Raw genomic sequence first — 22,464 nt, forward strand, 5'->3', positions numbered from 1 at the left:
GGGTGTAAATATTTTGTTTCAATTTTGCCTTTTTGCACTTGACTTCCTGAAAGCTGTTGAATTGGGAGAGTATGACTGGATTTACTGGATGTGGCCTCTCTCCCTCTCCTAGTGTTACCTTTCACGTGGATAAAAGTATTTGATACAAATCAGTTACTCATAGGAATAATATAAACAAGATTCACTTGTAGCAGCTTTTTAAAAGGAGCATTTTGGGTCGGGGTGAGTTTCATGTAATTATAAAAAAGACCTGCTCATCATCTGCTATAATGTTTAACATTATAGGGCCCAAATAACCTAATTTAAGTAGTATTCAGCCTGGAGAAGACTGGGGAGACCTAATAGTGGTCTTCTGGCAGCTGAAGGGGGCCTACAAGAAGGCTGGAGAGGGACTTTTACAAAAGTGTGCTGTGATAGGATGAGGGGCCATGGTTTGAAATGAGAAGACATTCAGACTGGATGTTAAGAGCAGGGGTAGTGGAACACTAGAACAAGTGGTTGAGGTAATTGAGGCCCCATCCTTGGAGATACTCAAGGTCAGGCTCAACAGAGCTCTGGGCAACCTGATCTAGTGGAAGATGTCCCTGCTGACTGCAGCGGGGTTGGACTAGATGACCTTTGGAGATCCTTTCCAACCCAAACTATTGTGGGATTGTATTTTTATATATACTAGTGGTTTTAAACATTTAAAAAAAAAAAAAATTCCCCCCACATACTCTTTCAGTGGACTTACCTTCTGGGTTTCATCTGTGGTGTCCCCCTCAATGTGCCACAGCCTCTGGTTGTGATCTGTCACCTGTTCAACAGTTGGTCAACCGCACTTTGCTTGCTGTGACATTTTGCTTTGTAACCTTATAGTGGATAAGGCCTCCCAGGATGCAAAAAGCAAGCCTGATAGAGTAGTTGCTGTGGTACCTGAATTGTGCAGCAAGCCACACTTAATAAAAACAGCTTTGTGAAACCTCTTGGCTCATAACCTAAGTCCAGTGAAGTTTGTTTTCATGCATCCTACCATGTGTTTTGATTGAACAAGGCACTGCACTTTTTGGTGGAAAGTGCCATACTCAGAACATGCAGATTTGCACAGCACTAGTCTTTTCTACTTGTAAGAATGTTTATTTCAAAATAGTAAGATTTTAACTGAATTATGAGTGCTTTTAATGCACTAAATGAAATAACAGAAAATAATATTTAATGGCAGTGTTTTGATTAAGTTTCAACTGCCACAGATACAACAGAAATTCAGGACATTTTTACAAAGTCTGCTTGATATGTCAGTGGAGCAGTGCTGAACAAGTGTTCTTGCTCTTCAAATACTGCCAGCTTGAATAACTATGACACTTATTTTAGAGTGCTGTGGGCTATGTGTGGCTTGTAGATGATATCAGTGCAATCATATTCTGTGTTACTGTGTACAGGCACTGCTTGCTGAGATAAGGGTCTGCTACAAATTACATTTCTCCTCTCACCTATCTCCCATATAAGACTGTTGTCATCTTTTCCTGAGATACATAAGGCAGGCTTAAAACATATGAACAAACTGAGTTTGATGACTATAGTCCAGCTGTGAAGTCGACAAACTTTTGGAGTAATAGGTTGGAAGCTTAATGACTGTATAGGGCTGTTTAGGCTGCTGTGTTTTCAGAAATCTTTGCTTTCAAGTCTCCAATGAAAGTTCTCATGTTGAATTCAGAGTCTTTTATTTGGAAGCATGCCTGATGCCTTGTTTCCACTGATGAGCAGTTTCAGCTTAAGAGTATTGGGCCCAATTTTGGATGAGCAGTAGTAGGCCGAGTACATGTGGAAGACCACAGAATCCTCTGGTTATGGCAAAATTCAGGCTATGTGCCCACTTCTGTATTGTACTTAATGAAATAGAATACTCCAGATAGCTGATACTCAGCTTTGCACTTGAAAAGCATACACATAAATGTATTCAACTTTTATTGACTGTAGAAGACAGCAAAGTCATGGTGGGCTAGTGGGTGTGGATGAATGTTCCTGGTAAAGGGCAAGGTGAAAAGTGTGAAATCTGCCTGGAGCTTGAAGAAAATATCTTATTTGTGAAAAATTTACAAGGTGGTGAAATACTATGTTGACATACTAAATTCAACTATCGGATTCAGCCTGGTACTGCTGAATCTGAAAATGGGGATTTGTTGATTTGAAACATAAGTTGGGGGAAGGAGAGGAGTGCTTGACTTGTTTGAAACTGTAAAAAAGTCTGTGTTCAGCCTGGCTGCAAATTGCTGTGACTGGCTTGTCTGATTTCATCTGCTAAAGACCTCTGAAAATGTAACATCTCTGTGAAATCTAAAGAAATTGAGCTGCAAGGGAGGCAGAGCTTTGTACATGGTAGGTTGCCTACTCCACAAAATGCAACACCTGAACTCAACAGACTGTCCCAGATGCTTGGGAGACCACAAAAGGTAAACTGAGGCAGGAAGAAGACAAAGCTGGGAAAGGAATCTCTTTATCCATGATCTTTCAGGAAGAGAAAAAAAGCACAGTTAAAGACTGTCTTCTTCATAAACACTCCTAAAGAAAAATAACCATGCTCTACAATTCTATGAAAAGCTGAAGTGTTGAAAACAGTAGCTTCATATAGCTAGTTTGGTGTGCCAGAACTTGCTGGTTCTTATAATCCATAATGGCTTTATTGTGTTTAGGAAGGAAAACAAGCAGCTCAAGTCAGCTCAAACCTCCCATCTGGCATGTGAAGAAATCTGTTTTCAGTTGTATCTGCGATAGCAGCTTGTTATCTGAGAACTCAAGAGTTATGCTTTGCTGGGCATGATTTGCAATAAATAAAATTAGCCTCTAACCCACCTTGAGCCTTTGCGCATGTCTCTGACCTGTGAAATATTCATGAGAACTGTGTCCATGTTGTGTTCATTGAGGCACACCTGCTCTGTGAGATTTAAGGGTAGATCCTCAACTCACAATAGTGGAGGAAAAAAATGTTATAGGTTTATTTCCAGAAATCAAGAACTCTTGTTGGGACTGCATAGTATTTTCACAGGAGGTTTGTCAGTATCCTTTGCTGAATAATTTACCCCTGCTTTTATGAAGAGAAAATGGTAGCAGGACACAAAGAAGTGATCTGTAAGGGAAGAAGGTGCTACTTTTACACTGCTACTCATAAAAGTAGGCCTGCAATATTCCAAAAATTCAAAGGATTCTAACTGAGACTGTTCATTAGAAATATGCAAAACACTTAATGAGTTACTGTGGAGAAATCAGTCCAGATAGTCTTCCTGTTATGGTAAAGTGAAATGAAGAGCTGGTTCAGCAAAGCTATAGCTTGGCGGGGGGGGTGGGGGGGGGTGGGGGTGGGAAATCCATTTCTTTCTAAGTGGAAAGATGGAAAGTAGCCAAGGAAACCATCCTGAAGTACGCTTGTTACTAAAAGGCAAGTCTCAAAGCAAAACCACATAATGCCTGTGTTTTTTACAAAGAACAGGACAGGGACTTCACATGACAGAATACAGAGAGGGAAGACAGGTAGGAGGATGAGGCTGTTAAATGGTTTTAGTGCTGCAGCTCTGTGGGGTTTTCCTGCTCACCACTCCCATCTTGCATTATCTTACAGTCTAATCACGTGAAGAGCAAGAATCAGGGCTTTTAATGTGCACCAGTATTGAGGGAGTGATTCTGCTACCCGGACTACTCTGACGATCTAGAGTGTTTTGTGCATGAACGTTCCCAAATGAGCTGCAATGGACGACTTTTTAAAAAGCATTTTTTTCTGCTTGTCATTTAAATTGACACAAGTTCATAAGATGTTAATTGTGCCTCTGTCTCAATCTACAACCGTTTGAATTAATTTTAACAGGAATCCTACGCTGAACAAAGAGTGACTGTTTCACTTGCCTTGTGTGTGGAATGGCAAGAGAAATGTCCTCTACACATTTTCACTGCTCTGCTTTGGAAAGCACAACATACCAAAAAACTTGTTGTGTTGTATAGTAAAACCTCTCATGAAGTTTCCACTTAGTCATTCAGAAAAATCTTAGCTAATACAGCCACTTCCTTTGTCAGTTTGTTACTTCACTTTTTGGTACATTAATTGCCATTAAATGAAGTGTTTAAGAGAGCAAACCCAATCTGCACTGTGAATATATGACTTCCTAACTTGCATCTGTTATTTTGAGACATATACAACTGTAAGGAGAGCAGTTCATGGTCTGAAATAGAAAGTATATGCTAGTCAACAGTAATTATGATCTGTGTGGACATTTTAAGTGAACAGTACGAGCACAGACACCCTTCTCCCCCAAATACTCCGATGGCAATATCTCTTTGAGCATCACAGTAACTTAGAAGGGTTGTTTACTGTCTTCCATTTCTTGAAATCTGTGTCAAGACTAATTAAAGGAAGCCAGTCAGGATATAACATGTCTACTACTTAAATTTGATTTTGTGACAAAGTGTCTTCAAGATTCTCTTGAATAAATGTCTGGATCTGGACAGCAGAATTTCCCCTTGAAGTCTTCTTTTTGTTTTTTTCTAATTCATTTTTTTTCTGTGCCTTATGTTTAATGATCCAAGCTCTGCTCTACCCAGTCAGGGGGAGAAACTGGTGGGAAAGCCTCTTTATGTCAGCCAACCCCCCCCACCCCACAATTTTTGGTCCAATAACCCTCTTAATTAAACCTGAAATGACTTCTAATTTCTATTCTAGAGCTGTAATGAAAGGAAAAACAAACACGCTATATGGAACTCCTGGAAAATGAAGATGATGAATGTATTTAGCTTCATGCTGACTTCAGGCATTTGCATGAAAAGCAATTTAATTTGAGACTTTAAACATAATTTTAAGTAAAATGTTTAGGTAAAATGTGTCATTAGTATACCTTTTGGCCCAACAATGATGAATATCATGCTTTAGAAGCCTGAAGGGGAGAGCAAAAGGAACTCAGGAATATACTGAAGGTAGACTCAGCTTTCTAGATAATTTTTTCCCTAGTCAAAAATGCTGTGAGTTTGGATGCTGTAGATATGTGGATGGATTGGGACATTGTCATGAGAAAAGAAAGAAAATCCTGCTGACTGATATCTTGCCTGCAAGCAGAGGTCATGCTAGTAGCTCATGTACTGTTCCTACTTGTATTGTTTAATTGTGGTTCCAGGCTTAGATATTTCGTTCAGTTTCCCTGTGTGATAATAGCTTCAATAGCCATATCTACTCTGTAATGCTACTGAAAAATTGATAACTAAGCTTATGAAGAAAAAACACACAGGAATAAGTACTTGCCATGGCAGCCCACATCCTGTAGCCCTTGAAGGCAAAAAACTAGTCAAGCAGCTTATTTTGTTGAATTCTCTCTGAAACTTAACCACATATAGATAAGTTTCTGATTAGAATGCTTTTAAAATCTGCTGCTCCTATGTTCTTTTCAGAGTGGTTAAATGCAGAAAGTGACAGCATTTTCTACTGTTCCCATATAAAACAGAGTTTCATGTTAAGATGAAGCATCTAAACCTAAGGAAGGATTCGGTAAATCCAGTTTTAATATGCATCTCTGCATCCCCTCTCACCATTGTTGCAAGAAATTTCTGCAAACTAGGCATTTAAATTCTTAGACAAGCAGTTTAACAATTCTGCAGCACCATGACCATTTATGTATGGAAGAGCTGCATTTAAATAGATGCTCTGAAATCCTGTGCAGACCAATTGCTATGAATATGTTGTTTCAATGCATATTCTAGGGGTTTTGTGGGTTTTTTTTTCAGCACTGGCCGTTTTCAACACCTTTGCATTTTCACAGGAGTTTATGTAATGGCAACAGCTGGAGGTTTTTCATAGAAATATGTTTTTCTTTGTTTATTTGAATGTATTTATCCTTGTATCAGAATCCATGTGTGTTTATTGAAAAAAATCTTTGGTCTTTTAATTTCTCAGCAATATACAACTTCAAAGGCACAGGACTACCACAAATACCTCTACAGATTGGTGATGTGGTTCATATCTTGGAGTCCTGTGAAGGTAAGACAGTTGCCTTCAGGCTTCAGGTATCCTTTTGCTTCATGGCAATTTCCTGTGTCACTTAAGTGGTTGCCTAACACTCTTATTTTTATTGGTGGTGGCATTCTATTTTGAGGAAGAACCTATTCATTCTTGGAGAGCCAAAATCAGAAATGTTACAGTACACATTAGGGTTTTCTGGGAGGCCTCATTTGGTAATGAGGAAGTCATCAAGGTGAATGTAGAGTTTATAAAGTTCATTCCAGACTGTAATATACCTGATGGAAGTTACATTAGATTTGATTCAAGTTGTAATGGAGTATATTTTTGCCTCTAAAGATTTGTTGCTAAGAGACATTCAGAATCCTAGTCCTTCTATAGCATAAGATAGAAACCTATAATGCTAAAGTCATTTGAGTGATGGAAACATTTTGAAAACCACCCAACTTATTGAGCATGCTGAACAGCAGAAGTTCAAGTCATGGATCACAGATAGTTGATCTAAAATAATGTAGTAGGTGTGGTGATACCAGACCAACTGGCATAAGTGAAAAGAACCATGTACAAGCAGCAGAATAACAGGTAAACAGAACACTTTGTGCAACGGTGAAGCTGGCATCATTGTCAATACCATATTGATAGTGTCTTCCTCCATACTGATGTGATCTGTACCCTTCCAATCTGACTGAATTCTATCGGTTAGGAAGAGATGTGTGTTAAGTTTTTTGAGTGTGGGGCTGTTAAATTCTGTGTAAGATTATCTGTACTTGCTATGTAAGTTTCGAGGTAGACCACATGGTCTAAAGTACAAGTCATGCTGATGTAATTCTTGATATCCACTTTACTTGTTTCTGTATATTTTTGAAGTAGCTGTTAATTTGCAGACATCCTATAGTAGATAGTTCATATGTGAAACAGCACCCCTGACTTTATTATATGCTTTTTTATGCACATGTTTTGTCATACTAAGTGCACTCTTTCTTCCTTTTAGATTGGTACAAGGGTTATCTAGTAAGACATAAAGGATCAGAGGTAAGATTGCAATGTTCATTCCTGTGAGACTGTTTTTCAGGAATCAGCTCATCAGGTGTTTTGGGGTTTTTATACTGTCTCTCATCAGATAGTCTTATTCTGATCCTTTTGAAAATTTTTGCAATGATCAGCGTTTGTCCTGGACAATATTGGTAAATATTAGAAGTAAGGACTGGGAGAAGCAGATGTGTTTGTTTCTGCACTTTTTTTTCTAAGTATTCTTTAGGTTACATTCAATATAAACAAATCCCCTGGGGCATACATTCTGGTGCTTTGTTTGCCACTTCTTGGTGAGCACCTTCCTGCATGGCCCTAGGTAGTACAAAGATCATCTCAGTTGCAGTTGTGTTACATATACCTTGGAGGGATAAGAATGTATGACTTTACTAAGTGTCTTCCTCCTTTGTGCACTGCAAATGAAAGATGATTCTTTTTTCTTTAAGGAAGTTGAATCTTAGGCACAGTATTCTTGCCTCTTGTGCTTCAAAGTAAACTTTGTCGCCGTTTCAATCAAAGTCATTTCCTCTGCCTATTGATATTTCTTTCATCGTATACAATGATCCTATATTGTCATTGCTCCTTTGGTTTGATGATCAAGCTGATTATCAATGTAGATTGAGAAATGTATGGGCTGATGCACAGACAGAATGTTCCTTTACTATAATTTTCACTGTATGTAATATTTTCTGGGAGGATGGGGTGGAAGATGGTGTTTCTTATGAAGAAACACAATTCTATGCATGCTGTTTTTGCAGAAAACAACAACAAATCTTTATTGTCTGTCAAACATGCATCTAAGCTGGACAGAAAACTAGATAGGCAACATTTTGTCTGGGGATTACAGTTTTTGTTTATAGTCATGGTTTTATGAAGAAAATGTAGAAGTGGGTTTTGCAAGACTCTCATTTGGTACTTAAGTGTTCTTGCAGAATAAGAGTGGTTTGTTTTATTTTTCTCCTTCAACAGGGCATATTTCCTAAATCTTTCATCCACATTAAGGACATTACTGTTGAAAAGAAAAGGTATTTAATTTAATGGCTTTATTATATTAAGATCCTTGTTTGCTGAAGAAAGAGTTTTAAGGCATTTCTGTGTCTCAAATACAGTAACTATAATGAAACCGTGGAAGTCTGGTACTTTCTTTCATTTTCATTTTGTTAAATTGTCTTCTTTCCCAGACACACAGAAAATATCCTACCTACTGAAATTCCTTTAGTTCAAGAAGTTACAACTACACTTTGGGAATGGGGAAGCATCTGGAAACAGCTATATGTGGTATGACACCTCTGCATGCCCTGTGTGACCTGTTAAATAGATGGTGAATTTTCTAGTACCTCAGTAGTGCCTTCTAATGGATAACTTGTTTCAATAACTTGCACTGACTGCTCCAGAATCACAGCCATTGGAGTTTGTTTTATTTCTGTTTGGGCAAAGAAATCTTGAATATAGTGCAGTTTTCTGCCATTAGCACATTTTCTTAAACATGTAAGTTCTTAGTCTTCCGCCTGTGTTAATCTCACTTGAAACTCTGGCGTGTTTCAATGAATGACACTAGAACTGCTTTACTGTCTTCTGTACATTCTCTTACTTTTCTCTTAAATGTGTTCATACCACAGTCAAATATTATTGTTCCAAGTAAGCTCTTATCAGGTATCTCATACAGAAGTAAACTATAATGTTTTCACTTGATGAGAATTAATGATTTTTAAACCAGAACAGTTAAATAAATAAATGAAAAGTAATTCCCTGCCCCTGTACAAGCTGCTTAAATTTAATGTAATTTCTTTATGACCGTGTAGGAGATTCTGTCCTTAACAGGTCATGAGATGAGAGAAGGAAGGAGCCCAAGCTTAGTACTTAGCCTAATTCTTGCTCCTGCAATTATATAGCATTAAATGTGACACTTCCTTTAACTGCCGAGACCAACTTTTCCCTTCAAGTTGAAGCTTGAAAACCAATTGTTTTCTTTTCTGTCTTAGACAAATAAGAAAGATCGGTTCCAGCAGGTGCAGTCTATGATGTATGACTTAATGGAGTGGCGGTCACAGCTTCTGTCCGGGACTTTGCCAAAAGATGAGCTCAAAGAACTCAAACAGAAAGTCACTTCCAAAATTGACTATGGTAACAAGTAAGTGGCCAATATTGGTGCTGGAAAACATGATTTATTTTAAAGCACCCAGGTAGGAAAAGATAATAATGAAGTTGTCCTGTTTGCAGTTTTGTAAGCTGTGAATATGAGCGGTAGATATGCTGGACCTTCCTTTGCAAACTTCTCTCTGTTATTCCTCTGCTAAGAGTAGATACCATGGTGAGGTTTCTAATAGCAAATCACTGTGAGGTGAGACTTGAGTTTTGAACGTTGAAGGGAAATAAAAGAGCAGAAGGCAAAAAGGCATGATTTATATGAGAACAAAGGAGAACAGAGCTCAGCAGTTAAGTCCTGGGACTGTGAGAGTAAGAGACCAATAAATGCAAAGAGTAACAGGACAAACCTATTAGTCTTGATTACAAAAGTTATACATTAAGTAGCAAAAATGAGGAAGACTCCTTAAAGTCACTGAACATAGTGAATCTATTTTATGTGTTAGACGTGTGAAAGTTTTGGTGACGTCGCTAAAAGTTCCTAAAATGGTTAAACACTGTGCAACACCACAAAAAGCCTCATGGGCTTTAGTTATTTCTCTTCAATCAACTATTGTTGCATGCATTTAAACTTTATTGCTTTAAAACTTAGAGGAGCTACTTGTGCCTCACTGTTCTCAGCTTTATTTTTATAGAAGGAAATAACCCTGCCATTATGCTCTTTGTATTTTTGCAGGATACTTGAGCTAGATCTAATAGTTAGAGATGAAGATGGAAATATCTTGGATCCAGATAAAACTAGTGTCATCAGCCTGTTTCATGCACATGAAGAAGCAACTAACAAAATCACTGAGCGAATTAAGGAGGAGATGGTAGGAATGATTGGCCAAATGTAATGCTTCCTTTGCTAAAATCAAAATGAAGATGCAATACAATGGTTGGAGGATGTAACCTTCTATGACAAAAGCTGGTGGAAAATTTTAGCTCCTACTGAACTAAAAGAAGATTCTCATTTTTGTGGTTTAAACATTGCTAAGTCTCGAAGAGACTTGGTTGCATTTGTGTGCTGGAGTCCAGGCTGTGGGCTAGCCTAGAAGTCTGTGTCTGCAGCTGGTTTAAAATCCACTCCTGGCTTCCTAGATATAAATATGTCTCCTCATTCCATCTGTGGGCTACTCAGCAGGCTGATTTACCTAGTGAATAATTTCTTGTCTTTCAGGCTGTGAACTATGACTAAACAAGGCTCTGATTTAGAAGGCATTGTGAAAACACTAGTTGTTCGCTGTGTGTTGCTACTAGTTAGTTGTATGGAGTTGAAGATGTTAAGCTCACTAAAGAGGAACTAAGGAGAACTCAGCATAATCCTGTGGATGCCAGAATTTATCATGCCTAAACAAAGCTGATGAGTGCACAAATGTAATCTTTTAAAATGCTAAGCAGGTGGATGTACTTCCTTGACCATTTTCTACATGAAATCTGTCCAGGGACCTGTGATACTTTTTCTTTTATTCATTCATGAGAAAATAAACAGTAATAAAGCAAGTAGGGCACTTGACAAAAAGAGATGTTAGGCAGTCAAGACATGCCAATAATGTCCATGACAAATCACTGCAAAACAACTTATAAGTAGTTCTCATCAGTGCCACTAAACTGCTTGTAGTGTCTGCCCCCGCCTCATTTTATTTCATGGATCTGGCTAATTATTTTCCTCTTTCTGAGCAGTCAAAGGATCAACCAGATTATGCATCATACTCCCGGATGTCTTCATCCCCCACCCACAGCCTCTATGTCTTTGTGCGGAATTTTGTTTGCCGGATTGGAGAGGATGCAGAGCTCTTTATGTCATTGTATGATCCACAGAAATTAACAATTATAAGGTAAGCTTGTTTTCATTGGAAAAGAGCAGCAAAAAGATTGAGCCAAAATGAAGTATCTGAAGGGGGCCTACAAGAAGGCTGGGGAAGGACTTCTCAGGATCTCAGGTAGTGATAGGACTAGGGGGAATGGAATGAAGCTGGAAGTGGGGAGATTCAGGCTGGACGTGAGGAGGAGGTTCTTCACCATGAGAGTGGTGAAGCCCTGGAATGGGTTGTCCAGGGAGGTGGTTGAGGCCCTATCCCTGGAGGTGTTTAAGACCAGGCTGGATGAGGCTCTGTCCAGCCTGATCTAGTGTGAGGTGTCCCTGCCCATGGCAGGGGGGTTGGAACTAGATGATCCTTGTGGTCCCTTCCAACCCTGACTGATACTATGAAGTAAAATAGTTGCTAACAGATATATGAAAGGAACAAAACAAAGAAAAGGGAAGTGTAGGCAGATCTAATTTCTGGCCACCACTGTAGAATTTCAGAGTAAGGGATCCCAAATATTTAGATAGGTATTTCCTAGACTGAATATTTCAGAATTCTGGTGAAGCCTGAGACCACTTCAGGGTTAAAAGATTATTCTTGATGGAGAATGTTGCAGTGTCTATAGTAAAATGCTGAAAAGGGGAAGGGGACAAACTCTATGAACCATAAATTCAAAGACAGATTAAGATTCTGTGGAGTATTCCCGTCAAATGCAGTTTCCTCCAGACTGTGTCATGTTAAAGTTAGCTTTTAAATCATACTGATGGTATTTTGCATAGCTTTCTTCTTGTCTTTTTAGTCTGATACTAGGTTTAAACAGTTACTCCAGATTATTATCTGTTATGTGACCTTTATGTGCTGTGTTTTTTTATGTACTGTGAAAGAGAAGAATTTTTAAATCACATGATGATAAGATATTTATCTTCAAAACAGTGAGAATTACTTGGTGAGATGGGGGAGTAGAGGCTTTCCAAAGGAAATTGATATGCTCAACAACCTTAAAGTAGTGTTCACAGTAAGTGTTTTCCAGTTTACTTTGTGTTTGCAAATTGGATTGCCTTTTCTGTCTGAACTTCTGAAGATGGAAGAGGATGAAGAAGGAAGCAGAAAGAACCTTAAAATCAGAGCAAGATGCCAAACCACTAAGTGCTTTGAGGCCGCAACAATGCTTCATCGTCCTTTCTTTCAATTCAAATCAATTTCAAATCAATTTGCTGCCTCGTAAATTTATTGATGACTTGATTTGTTTATTTTTAAATCTACTGTTCCTTTTGATTGCTACTATCATCTCCATTTATTTTACCTTACATTTTTTTCAAACTTCGAACTGTCATGTGTTTCCTCTTTGCTGGGGGCTCTTTGCTTCTGGTTTGTTTGATTCCCTGCTCCTCACCCGCCCCCCCCCCCCCCCCCCCCCCCTTCATTATGGAGTCTCAATTAATCATTGGAGGTCCTCTTTGTGTTTTGCAATTTGGTTCTTCCCCAAGTAAAATTGCAATTCTTTTTTGTTTGTATCTTAGGACCTTGGAAATAAAGACCTTAGCAGAGACAAAATTTATTTAGTTTGTCAAATAGTCAGAGTTGGAAGGATGGATCTCAAAGACAGTAACTCAAAGAAATACACACAGGGACTAAGGAGGCCTTTTGGAGTGGCAGGTAACTGATGTCTCCTGTACTGTTTCTGAAGCAGGATCCCAGTGATACTTGCCAACCCTGGACCAAACCACCACATGTTAGAATGAAAAATAGTTGTATCACCTATCTTCTATATTTAAGTTTTCAATATCTCAAAGTCTGTACCTACACTAACATTTTATTTCAGGTTAGAAATGTGCTTTGGAATTCAATTTCCTAATAATTGATACTGCTATGCGGTGTGAACCAAAGCACAGTACCAGAATATGGTAACAGAATTCCTTACAGATGACATGGAACCAATGGTTATGTCCCCAGAGCACCACCAATGCACTCTCACACCTGTATTTGCAGGATCAGACCAAAACTCATCTGAAGTAATTATCTCTTCAAATGTTCTGCTCCACAAATCTACCCCTTCTGGGCTACACTGTTTGCTAGTGAAAAATCTGTATTTACCTTGAGGCACAAGAACATTAATGCACATTACTCATAGAGAAGAGGAAGTATTTTATAGTGCTATTATGTTTTGATGATTTATTTTTGTTTTACTCTTCTAGTTATGGATATTACAGACATCATAAAAGGAAAAGCTGAAAGTGATGAAGAAAAGCAGCATTTCATCCCCTTTCACCCGTAAGGCAATCCTAGATATCTTTTTTTTCTACATACAAAAATATTTCTCTCTTTTTTCCGTAACCATCTGTGAAATATCTCAAGAAAAAAAATAATCTTGGAATAATTTTATAACAGTGTTAATTATTTAAATATCACTTTGAAAGGCATTTATGTAGTGACAGGACAAGGGGCAAGGGTTTTAAGCTGAGGGAGGGTAGTTTTAGACCAGATTTTAGGAAGTTGTTCTTCAGTACAAGGGTGGTGAGACTCTGGAATAGGCTGCCTGGGGAGGTTGTGGATGCCTCCTCCCTGGGGTCATTCAAGGCCAGGATGGATGAGGCTGTGAGCAGCTCTGTCTAGTTGAGAGTTGTCCCTGCCCATAGTGGGGATGTTGGAGCAGATGATCTCTAAGATCCCGTCCTAAGCCATTCTGTGATTCTGTATTTCTATGAATGTGGTCCTTCAGACAGCTGGCACCAGTCCTAGTCAACAAAACCCAAGTTAAATACTTCTATGTACTCAGCAGTAAGTTTTACAAGCATGGATTACTAGTAATTTGTGCTTGATTCTGGTTTACATTTGAGACAAATGAGTAAAAATCCGATTTCCCTTACAAAGCAGCTGAATTGTCATTCATTAACTATCTTTGACAGAAATTCTTCCAACATTCTAGAAATGTTCCTAATTTCAAAAGTAGCTGAAAAGAATTGCAAGTTCATTTGTCAAGGCTGTTTTTCAGGGACAGTGGACTGCACTGACATTGTGAGGAATGCATTCATGGTGTACACTGCTACAAATTGATAAGCTTTCATATTATCAGTCTGTCACAAAATGTCTGTGTAATCTTTCTCACTGCAGTGTACACTTAAGCTTAATGTGAGTGGTCTGCAACTTGTAGTGAGAGATAATGAAATTATAGAACATATCACAACAAGGTCAAGTACAGCAGAGAGGATTGAGACTGTTTGTCACTTGTGTTCCCAATAGTGTTTGATACATCTAGCACTTTGTAGTAGACATTGTTATTTCTCCTGCAGGGTAGTGGCAGAGAATGACTTCTTACATAGTCTCCTGAGCAAAGTCACTGCATCAAAGGGAGACAGTGGTGGACAAGGTAAGGTAGATTTTACTTACTTCTGTGTTTTTAAATGAAGTAGCAGGGTCTTTTTGTGGAACATCCGTTTATGTTGTTTCTAATTTAGAGATAAGCTTTTGTGTTACAGCTGTAGGACATCATTGAGGTAGGCCAACTCTGAAGCTGGAAGTGAAGAACCTTGAGTTGCAAAATCTTGGAGATCAGTAGCTGAAAGTTTTGGATTCTAGAACTTTTGCTTCCAGCTAAAGGAAGTGGAGGAAATGAATTCTTATCACTCTTTTGGTGGGTAGAAGAGCCAGTCATTTCAAGAGATTTCTCCCCTCTCCTCCCTTTTCCCTTATTTTTTTTCCTCTTAACAGGTCTCTGGGTAACTGTGAAAATGCTTGTTGGAGATGTGATTCAAACTAGGAAGGACTATCCACATCTTGTAGACAGAACCACAGTTGTTGCTAGAAAGCTGGGATTTCCTGAAATAATCATGCCAGGTAGGAATAGATTTTTCTTTTACCTAGGTTAATGAGCATCAGCTACTGCCTTATGTATTAAGTTCTGTAACTAACTAATGGGTAATTCAGAGGCTATCTGGAATTTATTTTTCATGGTAAGTTTTGTTCCAATATTAGAGGCTTATATAAAATAGTGAAATCCTTGGAAAGTATTTTCTAGCATTTAAACAGGAAAAAAAAAAAAGTCAAGCCAGTGAGGGATAATCCCAGATATTTGGACACAGATTTCTTGTCTTCTAAGTAGATTATGCCTTATCTTTTTGGTAATTTAATATCAATAAGCATATGACATTAGTTTTTTTCAGTCTCTTGATTTTACATTTCCTCCCCAGTTTATGGTAAGATATTTTCCAATTAGAATCACTCAGTCAACAGTGTTTCTTTAAAAAGAAACAAAAAACAACTCCCTCAAAAAAAAAAAATCAAACAGCAGAAATTATTGTATGTACCTGCCTCTAGAAAAAGAGCTGTGGATTTGGGGAAAATTCAGTAATGGCATCATCTGGCGCCAGCAGATGTCAGTGCAGGATGAGAATTACTTCAAGTCACTTCGAGGACTCCCCATTGGTTCGTTTCACATAGTACAGTCTTTTTAGCTAAGCATAACAGAGATGAACATTTAAGTTCAGATGGAAAATGAGACATTTTTATCGGTTTCCCTGCAAAAAAAAAGAGATTCTCTTGTGAATTTCAGTTGACCCTATGCTCTCACGGCTACTTTTATTGAGTCCCCCCCCCCCCCCCCCCCCCCTTTCAATTTCTGTTTCAGGAGATATAAGAAATGACATTTATATTACACTGCTGTATGGGGATTTTGATAAATACAATAAAACAACTCAGAGAAATGTGGAAGTGATAATGTGTGTTTGTGATGAAGAAGGAAAAGTGATACCAGTAAGTTTCCTTTTTTTCCCTATGTTGTGGACATAGAAAAATGTCTAATATTATGGTTTTATTAGAGAAGTAAGCCTTAAACTTAAAATTTTTCATAAAATACCATTGTGTAATAACTTGCACTTCCCCCACTTGTGCCATCTTGTGAAATCTTGTGCCTGATACACTTTATGATGGTTGAAGTATCATATCTATTGAAGTCCTATAAATGTCTTGCATAAAACTGTAATGACAAATAAGGCTCAATGACCTATTTTTAGCTATGCTAGGCACAAGTACTGTTTCTGACAATTGCTGCATTCTTATTCTAGGGGTTTTCTTGTGGAAATTCCCAGAGGAATGTAATTTGTACATTAAAATGTCAGAAGTACCATTTCTGGTACACAACAAACCGTTGATTTGTGCTGGGAAGACTGTGTCATTGTCCCTTGAATAAAATACACGGCAAATAACTAAATTAGAGACAACAGAGGAGTGTGGACACTGTGCATATGCCACATAAATATTTACAGTGTCTTTTAGCTTGTCTCTTTCTGTTTTGAGAAATTTTTGTCTTTTCCTTCAGGCTTTTTAACACCAGTTAAGTATTCAAGGGGATTTTTGGCCTTTCCTTTTCAGAGCTGTTCAGTAAATCAGCACTGTTATCATGAGGGTGAAATCACAATGACATGTTTTGAGATGAAATAAAGATGGAGTAACTCATTGTGGCTCATGCTTTGCTGAAGTATGTTTATGAACTACCATTAAATGCTTGACCTGAAATTTAACTTCAGAGCTTGAGTGAAGAAAATCCTAAACCCATGTAATGCTTAGGGTCCACGCAAGGGCCTGTAACCCTGATTACAAAACTCTACCTATGCATAGGAAAATACCTGACATGACTTGCATGCAGTTAACTCTGTGAAACAAACTTCAGCAACCTCTGTCCTGTCTATTCCCAAATAATAGGCTTAAAATACATATACCAAAGTATTCCTACAGCAATAAACCTAAGACAATGCATTAAATCTTGCATTCCGATGCTATTTATGTTCAGTCCTGCAGGCACACCCTTTATGCAAATACTAGGAGAAAGCTTTGTCATTTTGTCTATGATCTGAAAAGCAAGTTCAGTTTGTGCTTGCTTGCTGTGAGTAGTATGTCTTAGACATGTTTAAGCAACAATTTTGAGGAGTTATTTGAAATGCATTTGAATACAAGCAATAACAAAAGTGACAGGTTTCCCCTTTTAACTTCCAAAAAGGTAAATGAATACTGATAGCCTTTCAGACCCATTTATATTTATATTTATATATATTTATATTAATTTCAGTGTTTCTAACTATCCATTAATCAGACAGGAAGCTGTCTCTGTGTAGATATCAGACTAGTTTTACTGGCACTATCACTAGATTTACTCTTGCAAGTAAAAGGCCCTTTTTTTCTAAGTGAATGCCGCAGACTACATTCAAACGTGTTGGTATTTAAACCTTGAAATATGTCCATTCAGGAAGATGAGACATACCTTTCTGCAGTTAAATCACTCTGACCAGACCTTACAAATCATCATCAGGTATTGACATCACACCCTTCTTGCCACAAGGCATTCTGATGTTTGAAGCAGACTTCAAAGATTCCCTGGATTTTCAGCACCTTTGCAGTAGTTACTGTAGTCTTGCTTTTTCAATTATCAGTTACTCTGCATGTACAATCCTCAGCTACAGTCACAGCTCAATTCCTAGATTACAATACATTTTGATCAAAACTTTTAATCTGTATTAGTTCTAATAGTCGTTAGAAAATGGGAAATTCAAAATGCTGAAAAAATGCAGGCAGGCATAATGTAAGCATGTTTAGTTTGGAAGTCAGCTCTGGTAGGTGGCCAAACACTTTGGAGAGTCTGCTGGAGCACAGTATTTTAAAGTAAATGGAAAAATAAATAGCATAATTAAGCTAGATTATTTTTACTTCACGTGTTTCACCTGAGATAATGCCTTGGATTTGTCAGCTTGAGAAATCAAGTCTATCAAAGTTCAGCTCACAGGTCTTCTTCCAAGCCTCTGTGTAATCCCTGTAAAGTGCAATCTGTGGGGTAGGTCCACTATGATTACAGAAAATGTTTCTTTTCACTATGTTCAGAGGCTTGAAAAATGTGATATCTTCATATTAGTGCTTCTTCTGTTGGTGTTTTCTTTATCATTTAGTTTTAAATGATGCTATATCTGTGTCAGGTTTACAAAGCTACAGAGGCATGGCCCAGTACACTGGCCCTGTCCTCCTCCTGATGGATGCTGTGAAGGTGTCTGAGGTGCCATGAACATGCAGCTGAGGGCAGGAAGTGGAGCCCAGGGGCGATGCAACTGCCAGGGCTTCATGTTTCAGGGAAGGCTGTAGCCGCCACGGCTTTGTGCCTCAGGGAGGGCTGCAGCTGCCGTGGTTTCGTGTTTCAGGTGGTGCCATCCCATAGTGGTAACTGTCCTGTGCTAAGGTAAAGCTACCCCCACAGCCTGTGCTGGGAGCAATGGTGAAGGGTATCCTCTGGTACTTTGATGCTCGGGTTAGTTTTGTTCAAGTCCAAAAAAATCACTGACATGAGCCACTAAGCACTGTTTCTTCCCTTCTTTTTGTAGAATGCTGTTTGCTTGGGAGCAGGGGACAAACCTGTGAGTGAATATAGATCAGTTCTTTACTATCAGGTCAAACAGCCACGTTGGATGGAAACATTAAAGGTATGGTGTCAATAATCTTCACTTGCTTTTTTCTCTTCGCTTTGTGGCTCCTCACACAGAAAAGTTGCACAGCATCAGCTTTTCTTAAAAGATGACTTGGTCCTGAATGCAGCTTGAAGGCTGGAGACTTAATCATGCATCAGTTATTAAAGATACATGATTAGTGAGGCTGAAAATTTGGCCTAGAAAATGATGTTAAGAATTTGTTTAGCAAAACAAATGAGGTCATCTTAGATAACTTCATATCCTGACATGGCTCATCAAAAATGAGTTATTGCATTTATTCATTTGCAGTGAAATGATGAAGATGAGGAGCTTCAATTGCACGATTAGAAAAAACCCAAAGCAACAAAATCTACAAAAACCACCCCCCAAATATTATCATTATCAAAGAGGAAAAACTGTCGTGTATTGCTTTAGAGACACAATAATAATTATCTAATCTAGCTTTTATGCCTTTGACTGGAAAATGCCCAGAAGCTTCCAGAAGTAGTTCTTACAAAGAATGTTTCAGGCTTGCTAGCAAGAGTGATTTTTATTGAAGGTTATATTGCCATGTATGACAAAGCTCTAATTATAGGACCAAGACATGTTGCTGATACTGGGCAGGAAAAGGAGGGAATGGAAATGTGATTTGGAACAAGGTTATTGTTTTTAAAACATTGCCCCATTTTGGTTTTTTGCTTAATATAATAGCTTATTTTTTAAAATATTCTGTAATTCAGACTTTTGCACAGAATCATTAGCAGTAACGATCCTTAGTAGCTCATGGGAAGTCATGTTATGCTGTAAGATTTGTAGAGGTGAGATGTGAAGGAACACAAACCGAGTACAAGTCTTTAAAGTTTTAGAACTGCAAACTTCATAATATATAAAAATGTACTTTTTCTGTTGCAGTTAGCCTTTTCTGTTCATGCTTATTATAAATAGGTGTGCTACCTGAAGAATAAAGCAGTCACAAGTTCCCAGGATTCTACTCAAGACTTTGAAACAGAATTTAATTACAAAAATAGAAGTGATTTATTTAGCTAGATTTTTTTAATCCTTTTCACCTGTCTATTAAATCAGGTTTTATTTTTTGTGTATGAAATATGTAAATTTCATAGTTCAGAGGTGTTGCATAATTCTGTGGTTAATGGGGTAAGTAGTAAGACTGCAGTATACTTATTTTCCAGCATACAAGCACCCGTGTGTTGAAACTAACTGGGTTCAGTGCTTCACTTCTTCGGTGGTGCTTGAGGAAAGGCTAATGGGTAATTGATTATCAGCTACTTCTGCTACTGTGATCAGGCTCAATAGTTTCAAATGGTCTGTGAAAAAGCGTTGTGGAACCAGCAGAAGTGGTACTTCTTTATTCTAGAATAGGAGCTCATTACAGGTGAAATCAACTTCTGGCCACCTGGCTGATTGTTTCCTGATTTTACAAAAGGTAGCAGTCCCTATTGAAGACATGCAGAGGATACATCTGCGCTTCATGTTCAGGCACAGATCATCTCAAGAATGTAAGTAGAAAAAAAATTGTTTTAGTGAATTTTAATTCATTGATGGATAGTCAGCTGAAAATATTTTGCTTTGCAGCTAAAGATAAGGGAGAAAAGAATTTTGCAATGTCCTACATAAGACTAATGAAGGAGGATGGAACAACCCTTCAAGATGGCATCCATGATTTGCTAGTCTTAAAGGTATTGGATCAGCTTTTTCCTGTCTTTCCCAAAAAAAGAAAGGCACCTTGTTTCACACTGTTGTCTTTGACTGCATTGTTTATTTCCTTATCCACAGATTAATTTTATTATTCTACCAAAGATAAATATTATGTTTTGCATCTGAACAAAGAAACCTCAATGTAATATGTTCTATGATCAGTAAACATGGCTCTAAATTTTAGAGATGTTACCAAAGCACAATGAAACACTTGCTCCTCCTATTGTTTTCACTGATGTTTGTGTTTCTGATCTCTAGTACAGAGGAAGCTTAGTACCTGGATCTGTACCATTATTCTTGCTGAAGTGGGAGAAAATTGCTTGTTGCAATTCATTTAGGGTTTTGGTCACAGGAACAATTAGGGAATGTAATCTTAAGAAGTTGATTGACACTGCTGTGGGTAGTTACTTGTGTACAAAAGTGAAAGTTTTGGGTATCTGATTTTGGATATGAAGAAGAGTTTTAACTAGTCCTGATTTGACACGTTTTTGACTTCAAACTGAAACAGGAAAGAGATGTTTCAACATTTGGGTGGTTTAGGGTTTTGGGTTTCTAATTTCCCCCCACTGCCACTCCCCCCCCAGAATAGAGTCTACCAGAAACTAAGAACTAAAAATAATTTCCAATACACAATACCAATGATTTAGGCATTTCTTAGTCCTCTTTTTAGTAAACTAGTCTGCTGTTATTAATGGCAAGTGAGATGCATGCAGCTAAACCAAATTGTTTAGAATAGAATAAAATAAACCAGGTTGGAAGAGACCTTCAGGATCATTGTGTCCAACCCATCATCCACCACTATCTAATAAACTAAACCATGGCACCAAGCACCCCATCAAGTCTCCTCTAGAAACACCTCCAGTGATGGTGATTCCACCACCTCCCTGGGCAGCCCATTCCAATGGGCAATCACTCTCTCTATGAAAGATTTCTTCCTAATATCCAGTCTAAACCTCCTCTGGTGCAGCTTGAGACTGTGTCCTCTTGTTCTGGTGCTGGTTGCCTGGGAGAAGAGACCAGCCCCCGCCTGTCTACAGCCTCCCTTCAGGTAGCTGTAGAGAGCAATAAAGTCTTCCCTGGGTCTCCTCTTCTCCAGGCTAAGCAAGCCCAGCTCCCTCAGTCTCTCCTCATAGGGCTTGTGCTCCAAATCCCTCATTGGGATTTAGCTACCCCAATGAAGATTAGCAGTAGTGTATAGCTATTTATCTTCATTGATGACAATACTGATAAATTCTTAGACCAGAAGGAAAATAATGATCACAGTGACTGTGTGGTTAATGTTGATTATGAAATTCCATCTAATTCATTCCTGCATCAATACAGTATTTTTAACTTAAGCATGGATGAGAAATGCTAAACAGACTTGACCTAGTTTATGTTTGTGAGAAATAGACAGATTCTCTGACATATGTTTGCCTCTTCTAGTATTAGAAGAAGTCATTGTAAGCTGTGTTTTAAACAGTATACATCTGGCCTCTAAAAAGAAGTAACTTGAAAAGGGAAAACTTTAATCAGTGGGCTTTTACTTTCACTGCCTTCAGGCACTGAATCTTGTTGATATGCTTGTAGATCAAAATTTTGATTCTTTTCTCCATTGTCTCTTGACTTTCTCTTTTTGAGCCAAGTTCAAGACTCTGGTTCCAGAAATTCTAAGAATTATTTAGCAAGCTTGGTACAATCATAAACATTAGTAATGCTGTCTGTTCTGCTACATAAGGATTCTGCCTTTTATCTGTCTAGGTGTCTATAGTAAATTTTTAACCATACTTCTTGTTTGATAGAAGTTGAGACTGCACCCTTGCAGTCACTGAATCAGATACAACCCCGAAACTTTAGAAAAATCATTCCAGGTATGGTTTTAGTTAACTCCTAGTTGTAGATTAAGGGTCTGCAATTGAGTCACATCTATCACAGTGTTGCAGATTCAGGTGACAGAACTTGTAAACTTAATTGGGAAATTTTCTTGAGTACTTTTGTAAAAGAAAAAAATATATTTTCTAAACAGTGAGGAGTGTGGTTTTTATTCTTTTCTAATAATTGCTTTCCTGTCTGGGGTGTGAATCAAAAGCTGAGACACAGAAAACCTGTGAAGGTTATGACATGAGGCTTGATTACAGAGGAGGGAAAAATTCCCTCTTGGCTCTGTTTTGGTATTGTTTGTTCTACTGAAATCATAAATTCCATGACATTTGTGTCACTTAGTTACTGCAGCTTATTGTCTAATTTAAAATATAATCTTTAGCATGCCTTGATCCTTCATGGTAAATGTCCAGATATTAAGTTATAATGGGCATACCAAATTATTGCTGCTGCTCTTTCTTTGTTCAGTTCATTTTGTGTTCTTATGTCATATAACTGTTTTGTCTGTATCCTGCCT

General features: G+C 38.1%; 1 protein-coding gene across 1 annotated transcript in view; it reads left to right on the plus strand.

Annotated features, from left to right (window-relative positions):
• Window positions 1-22,464, plus strand: part of DOCK2 (dedicator of cytokinesis 2) — a 184,153-nt gene that overhangs the window by 998 nt on the left and 160,691 nt on the right. The window contains exons 2-17 of the mRNA XM_068158666.1: window positions 5,906-5,989; window positions 6,960-7,000; window positions 7,967-8,022; window positions 8,179-8,275; window positions 8,980-9,128; window positions 9,819-9,954; window positions 10,805-10,959; window positions 11,863-11,944; window positions 12,450-12,585; window positions 13,125-13,200; window positions 14,220-14,296; window positions 14,638-14,763; window positions 15,554-15,678; window positions 18,288-18,386; window positions 19,816-19,888; window positions 19,965-20,068. Of these exons, the coding sequence (XP_068014767.1) occupies window positions 5,906-5,989; window positions 6,960-7,000; window positions 7,967-8,022; window positions 8,179-8,275; window positions 8,980-9,128; window positions 9,819-9,954; window positions 10,805-10,959; window positions 11,863-11,944; window positions 12,450-12,585; window positions 13,125-13,200; window positions 14,220-14,296; window positions 14,638-14,763; window positions 15,554-15,678; window positions 18,288-18,386; window positions 19,816-19,888; window positions 19,965-20,068 (1,616 nt within the window). The remainder of the gene's footprint in view (window positions 1-5,905; window positions 5,990-6,959; window positions 7,001-7,966; window positions 8,023-8,178; window positions 8,276-8,979; window positions 9,129-9,818; window positions 9,955-10,804; window positions 10,960-11,862; window positions 11,945-12,449; window positions 12,586-13,124; window positions 13,201-14,219; window positions 14,297-14,637; window positions 14,764-15,553; window positions 15,679-18,287; window positions 18,387-19,815; window positions 19,889-19,964; window positions 20,069-22,464) is intronic.

The sequence above is a fragment of the Melanerpes formicivorus genome, unplaced genomic scaffold, assembly GCF_026170545.1.
Source record: "Melanerpes formicivorus ecotype bairdi unplaced genomic scaffold, bMelFor1.0.p_v2 SCAF_2, whole genome shotgun sequence".
Classification (NCBI taxonomy): domain Eukaryota; kingdom Metazoa; phylum Chordata; class Aves; order Piciformes; family Picidae; genus Melanerpes; species Melanerpes formicivorus.